Source organism: Tachypleus tridentatus, chromosome 6 (genome assembly GCF_004210375.1).
Source record: "Tachypleus tridentatus isolate NWPU-2018 chromosome 6, ASM421037v1, whole genome shotgun sequence".
Lineage (NCBI taxonomy): Eukaryota > Metazoa > Arthropoda > Merostomata > Xiphosura > Limulidae > Tachypleus > Tachypleus tridentatus.
In genome coordinates this window covers 88,877,048-88,892,211 of record NC_134830.1, presented here as the reverse complement: position 1 = coordinate 88,892,211, position 15,164 = coordinate 88,877,048, and the positions used below count along the sequence as shown (strand labels likewise).

The following is a 15,164-nucleotide window of genomic DNA, read 5'->3' as shown; positions in this document are numbered from 1 at the left end:
TGATATGTGTTTTATATATATAAAACAATACCATCTAATTACAGAACAATCTATTTAACAACAAACTTGACTGACGTGTGTTATATATAAATATAACAATACCAACTAGCTAATTTAGGTAATAGCTGTTTCTGAAATATATACATATATATATGTAACACGTCAGTCAAGTTTGTTATTAAGTAGATTGTTTAGTAGCTAGTTGGTATTGTTATATATATATAACAATACGATCTAATTACAGAGTACTCTACCTTGTAACCTATTTTCAAAGCTTTTTATCCAGGTGTATAGGTTAATAACCTGAATCCAGCTCACTCTAGACTTTTACGTTTAAGGAAAGAACATTGCCACTGAAATAATCAAATAAGGTTACTTCTCGCCGTGACATTTCTGTTACAAAGCAACTATGGGCCAATGTAAATAGTCAAACAAATATCGACAAGGTCGAGTCTGTCAAATAATGTTTCTAGTAAACAGAAAAATATTTAGACGTTAGGTACCGTACATGCATTACCTCTACATGTGTTTAAAATATATACAAACAATTCACGACCTAACATTGAATCAAACACAGCAGGATAAATACACACAATACACTAACGAAGATTGAATCAAACACACAAGTACAAGCAGTACACTACTGAAGACTGAATCAAACGTGAACACAAATAAATTTGTTTTATTTTAATAATGTATGGCCTTTTTAAACTCATGAGGAAATTTATGATATATTTCAGACAAAAGATTTAATTAGAACACTAAATGTAAGTAGAAATAAAATAATTAACAACATGAGTCAGACTGAATTTAAGTAGGGATGGATTAGATTTCATTGTATTCACAATAAATGTTTTTAATATTTAGTTTTGGTTAAAAATAGTAAAATTTTGCCTCTACGTTTGGAAAAAAATATTGTCTGTAATAACACTAATGATCACAGAGTGTCTAATCTATTCTGGAACAGGTCATCTTCTGTGAACTAGTGTTTAAACTTGGAATGTTTACTGAATATCTAAATGTTCTAGAAATCTAAACTTTTATTTTTTCTTCGTCCCTTTTGTTACAAATTTCTTAATAACATAACTTTTGAAATTAAGCTTATTTTGTTTGTAAATTCGCGCAAAGCTACACAAGGGCTATCTGTGGTAGCCGTCCCTACTTTAGCAGTGTAAGACAAGAGGGAAGACAGCTAGTCATCTCCGCCAACTCTTGGGCTACTCTTAAGCCAACGAAGAAAGTGATGGACTATCACATATAACGCTTCCACGCCAAAAACGGCAAACATGTTTGGTATGACGAGGAATCAAACCCGCGACCTTCAGATTGCGAGTTGAGCCTCCTAACCACCTGGCCATGCCGGGACTACTTTTGAAAGCACCACAGTACACGGTGTGCATTAATATTAAGCATTTGAGAAAGTGTCTGACTGTTTGATGAAGAACGCCTTTCTACTCCTACTACTTTTCTTTCTGATTCCGAGTCAAATAAAAAGCTAGATTTTACCACAGTTCTTTTAAAATTTTAATAAACTGTTTTTTCTATCAAACAAATACAAATATATATGCCAGATGTTATTAGTTAAACTTCATATATTTAAAAATCGAAATCACCAACTTTTTATACAGAGTTTAACTGAATATAAGGCAACCACACGTGATTTGAAGAACTGTAGACAGTAAAACATTGTATCACCACTAGATGGCACTCTGAAAAGTAAAACTTCTGCGTAACTACAAGATAAAAAAGTTTCTTAACATCTAATAGTTACATAACTCTTTCAAATTACTCTCTTCGATATAAGTGATACTGGCTAGAGTCAAAGTAACTGCACATTGTTTTGTCTGTTTGCATGAAAGCAGTTATTTTTCATCTTATTTGCTTCCTTTAATCGTCGAGACTCTCAGGTCTGAAATGAAAAAAATATACACACGTAATTTTAACTCAGTTAAAACAGCCTGTTATTTATATACAGCTTAAACAGAGATATATTACTGACTGGTTTTCAATTTTATTCTAATTCCTCATTTATTGAGCAATACAAAAAATATCTAGTTTTTCTAAAATGTCACGTATTATATAAAAGGTATTATGTATCATCTGATATTATATTATACACATATAGCCACATTCTCATATAATCATATCATGATGATATCTAAATCACTTTTCTCGGAGATGCTTTGATCATATACACTGCTGGCCAAAATCTTAATGCCAATGAACATAAAGAAAAAATATGTATAAACTCAACCACTTATTTGAGTAGAACTTAGAAAGATTACAATAAGAAAAGGGAAAATCAAAATAAAAACCTTTTTTAGCATTTAATAGGGAAAATGTAAACACGATGAAATTAGCCTAAATACTAGCTGGTTAAAAGTATAAGATCATACTGAAACGAAGCGGGCCCGCCATGGCCAAGCGTGTTAAGGCGTGCGACACGTAATCTGAGGGTCGCGGGTTCGCATCCCCGTCGCGCCAAACATGCTCGCCCTCCCAACCGTGGGGGCGTTATAATGTTACGGTCAATCCCACTATTCGTTGGTAAAAGAGTAGTCCAAGAGTTGGCGGTGGGTTGTGATGACTAGCTGCCTTCACTCGAGTCTTACACTGATAAATTAGGGACGGCTAGCACAGATAGCCCTCGAGTAGCTTTGTGCGAAATTCAAAAACAAATAAAGCGTTAATCGGTAAACACGTAACGAAATTTAATCATTTGTGTTCAAGCATTAGTGTTGTCAACATCTCCCACTGACATCTCCTGTGTTACATTGGGTAAAAACAGGGCAAAGACTAAAAAGTTGACAGACCTTTGACGTGGCAGAATTGTCGAGCTGCAAAAGCAAGTTCTCTCTCAACGTGTCATCGCTCGTGAAATTGAGCGTAGTAAAATTGCTGTTGCAAATTTCTTAAAAGACCCTGAGGGACACGGAATTTCAAATGGTCAGCCTAAGAAAATTTCGCCGCCGTTGAGCAGGAGGATTCGACGTGTTGTTTGGCAAGACAACAGCCCATCGTCGAACTAGATTAAGGCCCTTACGGACACAGAATGCAGCTCAAGATCTATAAGACGGCATATACGAGAGAAAGGCGTTAAAAACCGTAAACGTCTTCAAAGGCCACGCCTCCTTCCACACCACGAAACAGCTCGGTTAAACTTTGCTGAGAAGCACCAAACATGGGGCGTAGAAAAGTGGAAGAAGGTTTTGTTCTCTGATGAGAAAAAAATTAACCTGGATGGTCTAGATGGCTTCCAACGTTACTGGCACGATAAGGATATCCACCGGAGACATTTTCTACACGAAACAGTGGAGGAGGTTCCACCATAATCTGGGGTGCTTTCTCCTTCCATGGAACAATGGAGCTTCAGGTTATACAGGGGCATCAAACAGCAGCTGGCTACATTGGCATGTTGGAAAAAGCATCCTTATTGACTGAAGGCCTTCGCTTGTGTGGAAATGACTGGATCTTTCAGCAGGACAACGCTGCAATCCACAATGCCCGCAGTACAAAGGACTTTTTCATGGTGAATAACATGATTCTTTTGGACCATTTAGCGTGTTCGCCCAAACTGAGCCCCATTGAAAATGTTTGGGGGTGGACGGCAAGATAAGTCCATAGAAATGGACGTCAATTTCATACAGTGCACGATCTTCGTGAAGCCATCTACACCACTTAGAATAACATTCCAGCCAGCCTTCTGCAAACACTTATATCGACCATGCCAAAGCAAATGTTTGCAGTTATTCGCAATGACGGCCGTGCAACTCATTACTGAGACCACTTGTTGGACATTTCCTACCCTGTTTAGGACTTCTTTTTGGTATGGTCTTAAACTTTTGGCTAGCTAGTATTTAGGCTAATTTCATAGTGTTCACATTTTCCCTATTAAATACTAAAAAAGTTTTGTTTTGTTTTCCTTTTTCTTATTTTCATCTTTCGAAGCTTTACTCAAATAAGTAGTTGAGTCTAACAACGCAAAATGCATATTTTTTCTTTATGATCATTGGCCTTAAGATTTTGGCTAGCAGTGTAGATGTATTCAGATTCAGAAGTTTCAGAATAGAGATATCAATCTTACTCAGTGGAAAATACAGAAATATGGATCAAGTTGGATCACCCAAAAGAAAGACCTACAACAAATCTGAAAACAGCTGTTGTATGCAAATAGTGAATGTTTTCTAACAGAGGAAAATCCATGAACACCCAAGCCAATGACAGTAGCCGTTCTCGTCGCTATAGTCAAGATGCATGGTCGTGAGATAAAACATGACACGATTTAATGAAGAAATATCTCCGTCTGAAAAGAAGGTCACGGTCACCAGAGTAAGGTTTCAATAAGGCTACCAGTAATGTCAAGATGCATGGTCGCTAGATAGAACATACCAAGATTGGGTGAAACCCCAAAATCAAATTTCTACTCTACATCGTTATTTGGTTTCCAAACTTGGTGCAGTGTCAGAATACCTGAACTTGCTAATTTTAATAAAATTTTCAGTTATAGCTATTAATAGTTTTTACACACTCTTATTTCAAACCACAAAGGATATTTTAAGAGAAATATAGAAAAAACATTGTTTTTATTATAACTTTAAAAGCCAGTGGCATTTCAAAATTTCGCCAGCTTTAGCCATTCAAATCATAACCTTCATAAGTATCCTGCACACACACACACACACACATATATATATGTATATATATAAAGAATTTCATAAACTTTTTCCCTTATCGTCAGCAGTGAGTTGAGAAAGACAAAAGATAGATTTAAAATAATATTTATTAAACATCCCTCATTTGGTATCGTAACAGACAAGTTCAAAAGAAAATAACATCTGCAGTTTATCTGTTGTGATAACGATTCTTAGGTCTATTGGTTTTCTAAACTTTTTCCGGCTTCAGGAGCGAAGCTTTTAGTGTTCCATTGTATAAATAAATAATGCATCATAGTATCTTTTATGGTGACTACAGCTGCTGTATTCGCTTCTTTTATTATTGTTTCTCGTAGTTTCTCCGGTTTATTTATTACTTCGTTTCTGTGTTAAACGTTCAGGGTTTTTATCTACATCTGTATTCAATATATTCTAGTTCGCAGCAGCATGGCTTAAAAATGAGGGTTGTCTCCTACTAGATATCCTGCTAATGACATATCTTCCTTTATCAACTGCTATGCTGGACCATATCATTCTCCTGAAACTGCTAGCATACCAAGTTTACATCTTAAGCATTACTTGTCATTTATCCTTTAGACATAACAGTGCCCAACACTTCAAATTCATCCATATCATCTGCTGTGCGTTCTTCAACCGGCCCTACAAACCAGTGTTCTTGCTACCTCATAAGCACTCTAAACTCTAAATATCTCATACACTCTTTCTCTAGATCTCTAAGTATTGTCTTTGAGATGGTCTTCACTAAATTATACTAGTTGTAATGTTATGCTCATTACGACCTGTAATTACCAATTATTTGAGATGTTTTGTATTAAAGTGGAGATTACAAATTTAGGTCCTAATAACAAACCCATCTTGGAAACGTTAAGTCTCCAATCTTAACACATCTTTATGATCTTACTGTATTAATACTTTTCTGTTGGAATGAACTGTTACACACTATTCTCAAAACAATTAATTTTCGATGACATCGTACTACTTACGAACGTCAAAATGTAATTCTGAAATATGCGGTTTCAGTACAACTTTATATCGTCTGTAGTTGTCACATCATTTACTGGTGTGCATATAATAGATCTATGCAATATAACATAAACAACCTGTTTTGTTATTTATATATATACACTTGTTTGTTTGTTTTTTGGAATTTCACACAAAGCTACTCGAGGGCTATCTGTGCTAGCCGTCACTAATTTAGTAGTGTAAGACTAGAGGGAAGGTGGGTCATCACCACCCACCACCAACTCTTGAACTACTCTTTTACCAACGAATAGTTGGATTGACCGTCACATTATAACGCTCCCACGGCTGAAAGGGCGAGCATGTTTGGCGCGACCGGGATGCGAACCGGCGACCCTCAGATTACAAGTCGTACGCCTTAACATGCTTGGCCATGCTGGGCCTATATATATACACACACAAACACACATTTAAAAGTCTGAAATTTCACAACGGATTAATAAAAGTGAAGCAACAGCTGCCTTTTTTGTGTGATAATATACAATGGTAGTACAGTGTGTCTCCAGGTCAGCTTGCGCTGGTTTTGCTAGGGTTTTGTGCTCTCCAAGAAGTTCGAGGTGGACGTGGAGTGGTTGGTTTATGGTTCTTGTAATGTGGTTGGTGGAAGGAATGATGTTTTAACCAGTTCGTGATACTAGAAAAAAACATGTAGGTTCAAGAAATCAATTTAACACAGAGGTATGAAACCCTTTAAACCGAGTGCTTTCTCAAAATGAACCTTTCTTCTTTAGGGGCAAACCGGGAAACAATTTTTGTATTTGACCAGTGGTATCCACAAACTGTTGGTTTCTAGGGCTGGTTTTTGTTAAGCGATGGTTTTATGGTGTTGATATAGAAAGGTTCTTTGATTTTTCTTAGTTTCTAAACATTATCCGAGTCGATGTATTTGTAACAGTCCCAGCCTATTTTGTGTGTACTCGACAAAATATCTTTATACATCAATATGACACAAAAGTCGATTAACAAAGTCAGCAGTTAGTGGTGAAATCTTCATTCATCACTCCATCTCAGTGTTCCTTGATAACATATAAGCCCCTTTCACAAACCAATACAAGCTCACCTGCAGATAAATCGTATTTCTTTCCCTTTCTTCTACTACTACAAACTCGTCCTTTTTCTCCACAAATGTCTCAAGCTAAACTAGACAGTTGAGTCCTCTTTTACACTTGATCGTTCATCATGCAGACTCTTTTAAAATTATCTATAAAAATACACAATAAATATTTCTTAAGATCAAATACATCTTAATACCAACCCACAACATTTGCTCTGCACCAAGCAGCAGAGAAAATTTCTCACGGAGAAATATAAGTGTGGTCCCTCATCGCAGGTATGACAAGCGGTGATATTATGGTAAGAACTAAATGCAGAGCATTTAGTCGCTTGAAAAATAACCACCACCACCACCATATGTAGTACCATCAGGCCCACCAGCGCTTTACAAATATTCTGACAAATGGTCGTTGCCTGTTGGACGGATAAGAAAACAAAGTGATATAGTGCTTAATAAAATTAAATCTTAAATAAAGTTCCAAATATTCTACACATGATATAAATAAATTAGCCGTAACGTAAGCATCAAGGTGGTTGCGAAAATTTTCATACAAGCTTCATTAGTAGTTGTAATTTAACATAGCCTACAATATTTAACACCATCACTTTATTAACACATTTGACATTACCAATAAGCTGAAACATCTTGCACTATTATAAAAGTAAAACAACAGTATTGACACCACGGTCAAATTAAAAGAACACGACCATTAAACTAAACCCTTTGAAACTATTACAAAACTAAAACACTTGACACCACCAGTAAAATACTTTACCATTTAACTAAAACACTTGTCAATGCCGAAAAAATGCCATACCATTTTACTTGATATACTGCTAAATTCAAAATCTGAGAATCATTTAAACAAAAGTAATGGGTAACATTGCTTAGCTGAAATTTAAAAATAATACTAAATATTAAAAAATTGATATAACATTTGAATAGTACTACTAAAGTAAAACAGCACTTAACTCAAGTACTTATAACTACTATTACAATTTGACGTTTGAACCTAATATTAAAATAAAACAATTGACAACGCTGCAAAATAAAAACACTTAACATTATCAATAAACTAAAACATTAAACATTACCACTAAATTTAAAGACTTAACGTTGTTACAAAACTAGAATACTACACAGTGCTATTAACTAAAACACTTTACAATATCGATAAACTAAAACACTTCACAGTATCGCTAAATTAAAAAAATTTCACAGTATCAAACACCTTACACGATCTCTAAAATAAAACACTTTCTCGTATAGCTAAATTAAAACACCTTACAGTAGGTAGGAATGTATTTCACGTTTATTGGCACAAAGCTCTTTATTGGCACAAATTTGCTGTCAGTCACCTGAAGTTGGCGTTTCCAGTCCTGGCTTCGGGTTAAAATAAAATGAAAATGTGTTAATCATCCTAAAACAGTGTATAGTCCAATAAAAACCTTGAATTAAGTTAAGAAGACCAATAGCTCTTAAAAATGTAAAAACATGAGTGAGGCAGCCAGTATCACCTATGACATTGGCTAATGTCAAGGGCAAACCTACCTTAAAAATATGTTTAAAATGGCGTTGTCGTTCTTGGTTGTAACGCCGGCACGATAATAAAATATGTATGATTATGGCCTGAGTGCCACACAGACCACATGTGGTGCATCAGTACGAGATAAAAGTAAGTAGCAAATTAAAAAACTGTGGTCAATGCATAGGCTAGCCAAAACAACTTCCTCCCTTCTATCTTTACAGAAACAAGATGGCCAAAGAGCTAAAGAAGGTTCGAATTGAAGAAGCTTATTATTTCGTTGCTCACTCCAGGTCAACTGCCAACTGGTGTACAATCGGATTTTGATAACTGGACCATAGACCATGTATGGAACAGGTACGGTGGTAATAGAGCCAGAGCAGATGGACTTTGCCGCTCTGTCAGCTAGCTCATTCCCACGAATACCAACATTAATTAGTATCCAAAAAAACTGGACAGAGACACATGATAGAGAGAGATGGGCCAGTTTGTCTTGGATATTGATCAGAATAGGATAGGAACTATCATGGAATGATGTCAGGGCCAATAGACAGCTGAGTGAATCAGTATAGATCGTACAATTCGTATATTGCATAATTTCAATATGATTCAGGGCAAGAGAAATGGCATACAATTCTGCAGTGAACACAGAAACTGTAGAGGAGATTCTGTGTGCTACAAATGAACTGTAACAAACCATGGCAGAGCCTACAGAGTCACCTGATTTTAAACCACCCATATATATGGGAATGGATGAATCGTGTGAAAGATGTTCAGCAAATAAAGAGCGATATTTCCAATTTGGAGTAACGGCCTTCTTCAGATGACTCAAAGATATGTCACAATTGGGGACTGTAATTAGCCATGGTGGAAAAGGCCAAACTGTTGACACTGCTATGCTATTCAAAGATATATCCAATTTTTCTGATTGTGCCCAAATACGAAGGCTAAAAGGAACAATGGCAAATTTTCTATTGTAGAAAAGTGTGGTTCACTGATGATGGAAAACACAACCCCAAGTAGGATGCTGTGATAAAGAGCAAAGTTTGGAAGCATACGTAACAGACAGTTGCAAATGGCGAATATACAGAGGGGGTTCATGGAACTCCACATACAAACTTTGAACTGGAGAGATACAAAAGGCCTCAGTGCAAAGCCAAAGCCCCTGATGGTAAATAGGATCCAGCATTTTCAGTGCTGAGGTTCTAACAGAACAATAAACCACAGACAAATTTGGATCTGATAAGGACACAATAAACTTTCAGCAACGAGTATTGATCTGCTCCCCAAGAGATGGAAGAGAAGACAGAGGATGTTCAGTGCTCTTATACATTTGACACGAAGTTGCTTGATATGGGAAATAAAGTTAAATTTACAGTCAACTATAAGACCTAAGAACTTTGCCTCAGGGACAAGAGGAAGTACAGCATCATCAATACAAAGTTCTGGACCTGGATGAATACTCCCCGTTGGTGGCAGAAATGCACACAAACAGTTTTAGAGAGAGAAAATTGAAAACCATTTGCTGTGATCCACTTAAGTATATGATTTATTACAGTTTGTAGCTACCGCTCAATAAACCTCATGTTTGATGACTGACATGAGATGTGAAAGTTATCAACGAAAAGACAATTTGCAACTGTAGGGGGTAGCTGTTCACTGATGGCATTAATCTTTAGAATAAAAAGTGTGACACTCAAAACACAGCCCTGAGGGACTCCAAGTTCCTGTGGGAAAAAACGGGAAAGTGTTGAGCCCACATGGACCTGGAATTAGCAGTTCATAAAAAAATGCTTAATACAAAGTGGCAAACTGCCATGCAATCTGTATGAGTAAAGGTTTCGCAGGATGCCATATCCCAATGTTGTATCATAAGTTTTTTATAAATAAAAAAAATAGAAACAAGATATTGTCACTTCAAAAAGGCTTCTCTGACTGATGTTTCAAGGTGAATTAAGTGGTCTATCATGGAGTGTTGTCTTCGAAACCTACACTGAGTGGGTGAGAGAAAGTTGTTTGTTTCAAGGAACCAAACAGGATGAGCATTTATCATCCTCTCTAAGGTCTTACTGAGACAACTCGTCAAAGAAATGCGACTTTAATTCGAAGGAATCTTTGAATCCTTCCTAGGTTTAAGAATAGGGAGTACAATAGCTTGGCGCCAAGCATCAGAAAAGATATTCTTCTGCCATATCCAGTTAAAGACAGCCAGGAGAAAGGTGGCATAGCATCTCATAATGTATGTCATTAGGTCCAACTGATGTATTGCCAGACCGATGAAGTGCAAGTTTGAGTTCCACCAGTGTACGAGAGCGATTGTAGTCATAGCGATGATCAGTCGAAAAGGAAAGAGGCAGATGTTCAACTCGTGTTTTAATAGTTAAGATGGAAAGGAATAAGTTTGAAGAGCTAGATACATGAGAGAAACATTCACCAAAAGTATTGGCAATGCTCTGAGCATCAACAACTTCATAGCCATTGAATATTAAGATAGAGAGGAGGCAGAAGTATACCGTCCACTCACCTTCCGGATCTTGTCCCATATGACTTTTGAATTGATGGTTGAAGAAGTGCTGGAGATGTCTTTAATCCAAGATTCCTTCTGGTTTTGACGTCTAACCCACCGAGCCTGTGCATGGGTATGCTGAAATGCAATGCAGTTTGAAAGCGTGGGATATCTACGAAATTTATCTCAAGCACCTTTCTGAGTTTTCCGTGTTATAGAACAAGCAGAATTCCACCAAGACCGATGATGCCATGGGAAAGATGTCGAGGTTTTGGGGATGCACTGAAGAGCTGCTCGAACAATACAGATAGTTACTGCTGCTACACAATATTCTATCGATGATTTACATAAGATGGCAGGATCAAGTTCCGAGAGAGCAGTGAAAGAGGGCCAGTTGGCCTGATCCAACTTTCGCTGAGCCACAAGGATCAGCTGGCACTGACCACGGCCAATCTCTCTTAATATGATAGGAAAATGATCACTACCCCGTGGATTTATGTCAACCTCTCAAGACAAGCAAGTGAAAAGCGAAGGGGAGCAGATAGAAAGATATACAGCAGTAAATGACTGACTGGATGCATGAAAATACGTGAAAGAGCCAGTATTGAAGAGAGACAGGTTGTGATTCAAAAGCATACGCTGTATAGCACGACCCCTCACATCAATATTAGAACCACCCCAGAGGGTATTATGCTCATTAAGATCCCCCAACATTAAAAAGGTGGTTGGCAGTTGCTCAATGAGGGCATCAAGGTCTGAAGGATGATACTTTTTTCCAGGGGTAAGATACAGAGAGCAAACAGTGATGATATGACCCAAAGAGATACGGATGACTACAGCCTCCAAGGATGTATTCAATGACAAGGACTGGGTGGGCACATGTTGATCAACCACCAGTGCTACTCCCGCATGTCCTTGTCCTACACATGACCTGTCATTTCAATATAAGGAGTATTGTCGAATTTTGACTCGACAGTTCCATTGGATTAGCGTAGCCATTTTTCTTTATTTTTCAGGAGAATATGGCAATAAGACCTTCTGCTTGCGGCCTCGCTTTTTTTATTTACTGGATGTAGGTCGGTCACTCTCCAGTGATCCTACTCTGGATCGAGTAGGCAGGTCGGTGTTTGTAGACATACGTTCCAGTGATTGAGGACGTGAACGAATGGGTTGTTTAATTTTTGGGGTGTCAAGAGAGGAAGACCCCATGGAAACACTTGGCCTTGAACAAGGTGAAGTTGGGCAATGACTGGAAGATGTGGTAGGGACAGAGATAGAAGTAAATTCTGATTCATCAACTTGTAGATTAAAATGCGCCGTTAAGGATTCTGTAGGAGGTATGGAAAGGTCTGTCTGGACTCCTACTGTAGTAGTGGAATGGATTACAGCAGCATAAGTCCGAGATGGAATTGGGAATAGTAAATTCTGAGCCTCTGGATAAATAATATTATGAACTGTCTTTAGACGTTGTACTTCTTTCTCTTCTACCCATTTAGAGCAAGAGGTAAAATAGGAAGCATGTGGACCATTACAGTTAACACAATGTGGTTCTAGTTAGCATTCAAAAGCATCATGGTCTTTACCAGCACAATGGGTATCTGTTAAGAAACCATGGCAAGATGTTTTCGAATGACCAAATCATTGATAAAGAAAACATCTAACAGGGTTAGGAATATAAGGCTGTACCTTACAATTCAGATATCCTGCCTTGATTGTGGTAGGAGGACACGATGTTGTAAATGTTAATATTAGAACATTTGTCGCTCCAGAATTCCGTCTCTATGAGTAAAAATTCGGCGCACGGCTGTAACACCTTGGCTGGTGAAATCTACGAGGATCTCTAACTCTGGAATAGTCTTTAAATCCCTCTCAACTATAACTCCTCTGGAAGAATTCAAAGTATAATGAGGAGTAACCTCAATGGGTATATCCCCAATGGCCTTTGATTTCAAGAGGAGTTTGGAATGTTGTGATGAAGCTGTTTCCACTAAAATGTCCCCAGACTATAATTTTTCTACCGATTTAGGAGAGCCAGCAAGTCATTTTAAACCCTTCTGAATAAAAATGGAGACATTTGCCCTAAGGGTTTTTCAGTTAAAGAATGTATAATTAAATATCGCGGGACAGATTCAAGTTGTGAGTTTAACCGTACAGAGTAATCAATGCGTGGTCGTTTACCAGTAGTTAGACTTTTCTCTACGCTGTCATGCTTGTTTATTTGTTTTATTTGAGGGGTATCCATAATAAATAAAGAATATTTTGGTGCCCACTGATCCCACCCACCATGAAAGCCATATGAGTGGACATGCTACAGTACCATATAAGGTCACTGCAGCGACACCAGGGTTTCGTGAGCACTATACCCGAACACCAGTATCAGACATAATGTCCACTACACCTGTTGAGGACGTCTTACGCAGGCACTCAGTTCACCCTGGCCCAAATGGACTAGCCGATTGATCTTTAAAAAACCACTATAGCAAAAGACTTTACAATATAGCTAAACTAAAACACTTTACAGTATCACTAAACTAAAATACCTTACAGTATCACTAAATTAAACCACCTTACAGTATCAATAAACTAAAACACTCTTATAATGTCTTTTGGTGTATTCAGTATACGACAATGATAATGATAGTGTTACAATTTTTTAAAGTTTCAAAAGTGTTTAGTCTGGTATTTCGTTGAGCACTCTCACAACGTTTTAATTTATTTGTTTCCTAGAGGGAGACACTAATATGATGATATCGATAGATTTAGCAAGTTTATTGTTTGTTTGTTTTGAATTTCGCGCAAAGCTACTCAAGGCCAATCTGCACCAGTTATCCCTAATTTAGTAGTGTAAGACTAGAGGGAAGGCAGCTAGTCATCATCACCCACTGCCAACTCTTAGGCTACTCTTTTACCAACGAATAGTAGGATTGACTGACACATTATAACGCCTCCACGGCTGAAAGGGCGAGCATGTTTGGTGCGACAGAGATTCGAGTTCACGATCTTCGGATTACGATTCGAATGCCTCAACCCACCTGGCCTAGAATATCCGTGAATGTTAATAATCAAGGTACAATAAGTATTTTCTAGAAAAAAAGAATACATTGTAAATAGGAGAATCTGCGAAGTATTGCGTCATTCTAGTATCGAGTAATTGGAAAGTCCGATCATTGTTAGTTAACACGCATATTTAGTAAACTGGTCGTATATATGTACATTAGTTATAGTACCACTAGTGAACATTTTTATGTGTCAATTAGGGCCCACATTTGTACACAAGTGATACAGACAGCAGACGTTCACTGAACTAATTTGTTATGGTTAGATGGTCTGAACTTCACATTTTCACCAAAATTTAAAATAGCACGTTACATGAGATCTTTAATAAGCTGTGATGAATGTACTAATGCTATACCACTACTGATATAAGTGTTTAAAAAAATGTACAAAACACTTATTTAGCTTGCCAGTGCAGATATTCTTCTTTTGAAATTTATTTTAAAATCCTACAAAAGATACATTGACTGTATCAGTATTTATAAGGAATACTTTAAATTATAAATTACCGGTCTTAGTTAACTTCTGACGTCTGTTATTTCATTTTTCTTCATTTCGTTTCTTGAATTTTACTTTTTCATAATTAAGGTAAAAACAGCCTTCTATTTTTTAAATTAAGATGGCTTAATCAAGTTTGCGAAAAGTTATTATTGTATTCAACAAGCCACTAAATACAGTAAACAGTTTTAAGTGAACCACTGAAAGAAGACAAGAATCACAATACTTACGTTCCTGCATGCCATTTTAACACTGATTAATGTTGTGTACAACTGTGAGCGTCTACTCTATGTTATTTGTAACACGGAAAAAATCTAGGCCACTGGGACAGTCAGTAACCTTATGTTTTAGTTTTTTAACGAGAGCGCCGCTTTCAGTAAGTCAAACGTAAACTGCAGTCATCTTGGAAGAAATTATCACCTACTTTCACATTTGACCAGGGTTATTAAATATTTTAATTGGCAGGTAATTATTACATAAAGCTGTTATAAAAATCTCCCGGAATATTCAACGAATAAATTCGGATAATACTAGTTTATACAGAAATCACAGAATAAGTTCTTATTTATACGACAAAATAATTGTTTTACACACTTTGTGTCCCACATATATTACATAGTGAATAGTAATTGTCACTAATATACAATACTAGAGTTTACATGACAAAAATTTAAAAGTTCAGACTTCAGGAAGAAGAATTATTGAACTTTAGTATCTTCAAACATTAAACACTAAACTATACACACAAATAATATACTTTTTGTGTGTTAGCTCTGAGGCCGCTACAACCGTCGAAGAACATGATAGCGGACAATGATTCATCGGTCGTTCTGT

The 15,164-nt window shown here is 36.9% G+C and overlaps 1 protein-coding gene across 1 annotated transcript; it reads right to left on the bottom strand.

The window, feature by feature from the left end:
- Nucleotides 1-822: 822 nt before the first annotated feature.
- LOC143254609 (uncharacterized) lies at nt 823-14,640 on the bottom strand. The gene is made up of 3 exons (XM_076509757.1): nt 14,561-14,640; nt 6,949-7,160; nt 823-1,909 (listed from the first exon to the last, which is right to left on the bottom strand). Exons 1-3 carry the CDS (start codon nt 14,573-14,575, stop codon nt 1,888-1,890), a joined length of 249 nt encoding a protein of 82 aa, XP_076365872.1. The 5' UTR covers nt 14,576-14,640; the 3' UTR covers nt 823-1,887.
- Between the last annotated feature and the right edge of the window lie 524 nt (nt 14,641-15,164).

Excerpts from the sequence above, each read along its gene's own strand:
- LOC143254609 (XM_076509757.1), bottom strand. Across the intron at positions 1,910-6,948 it reads GTGCAGAGCAAATGTTGTGG|ACCTGAGAGTCTCGACGATT; the intron begins GTTGGTATTAAG and ends TTTTCATTTCAG.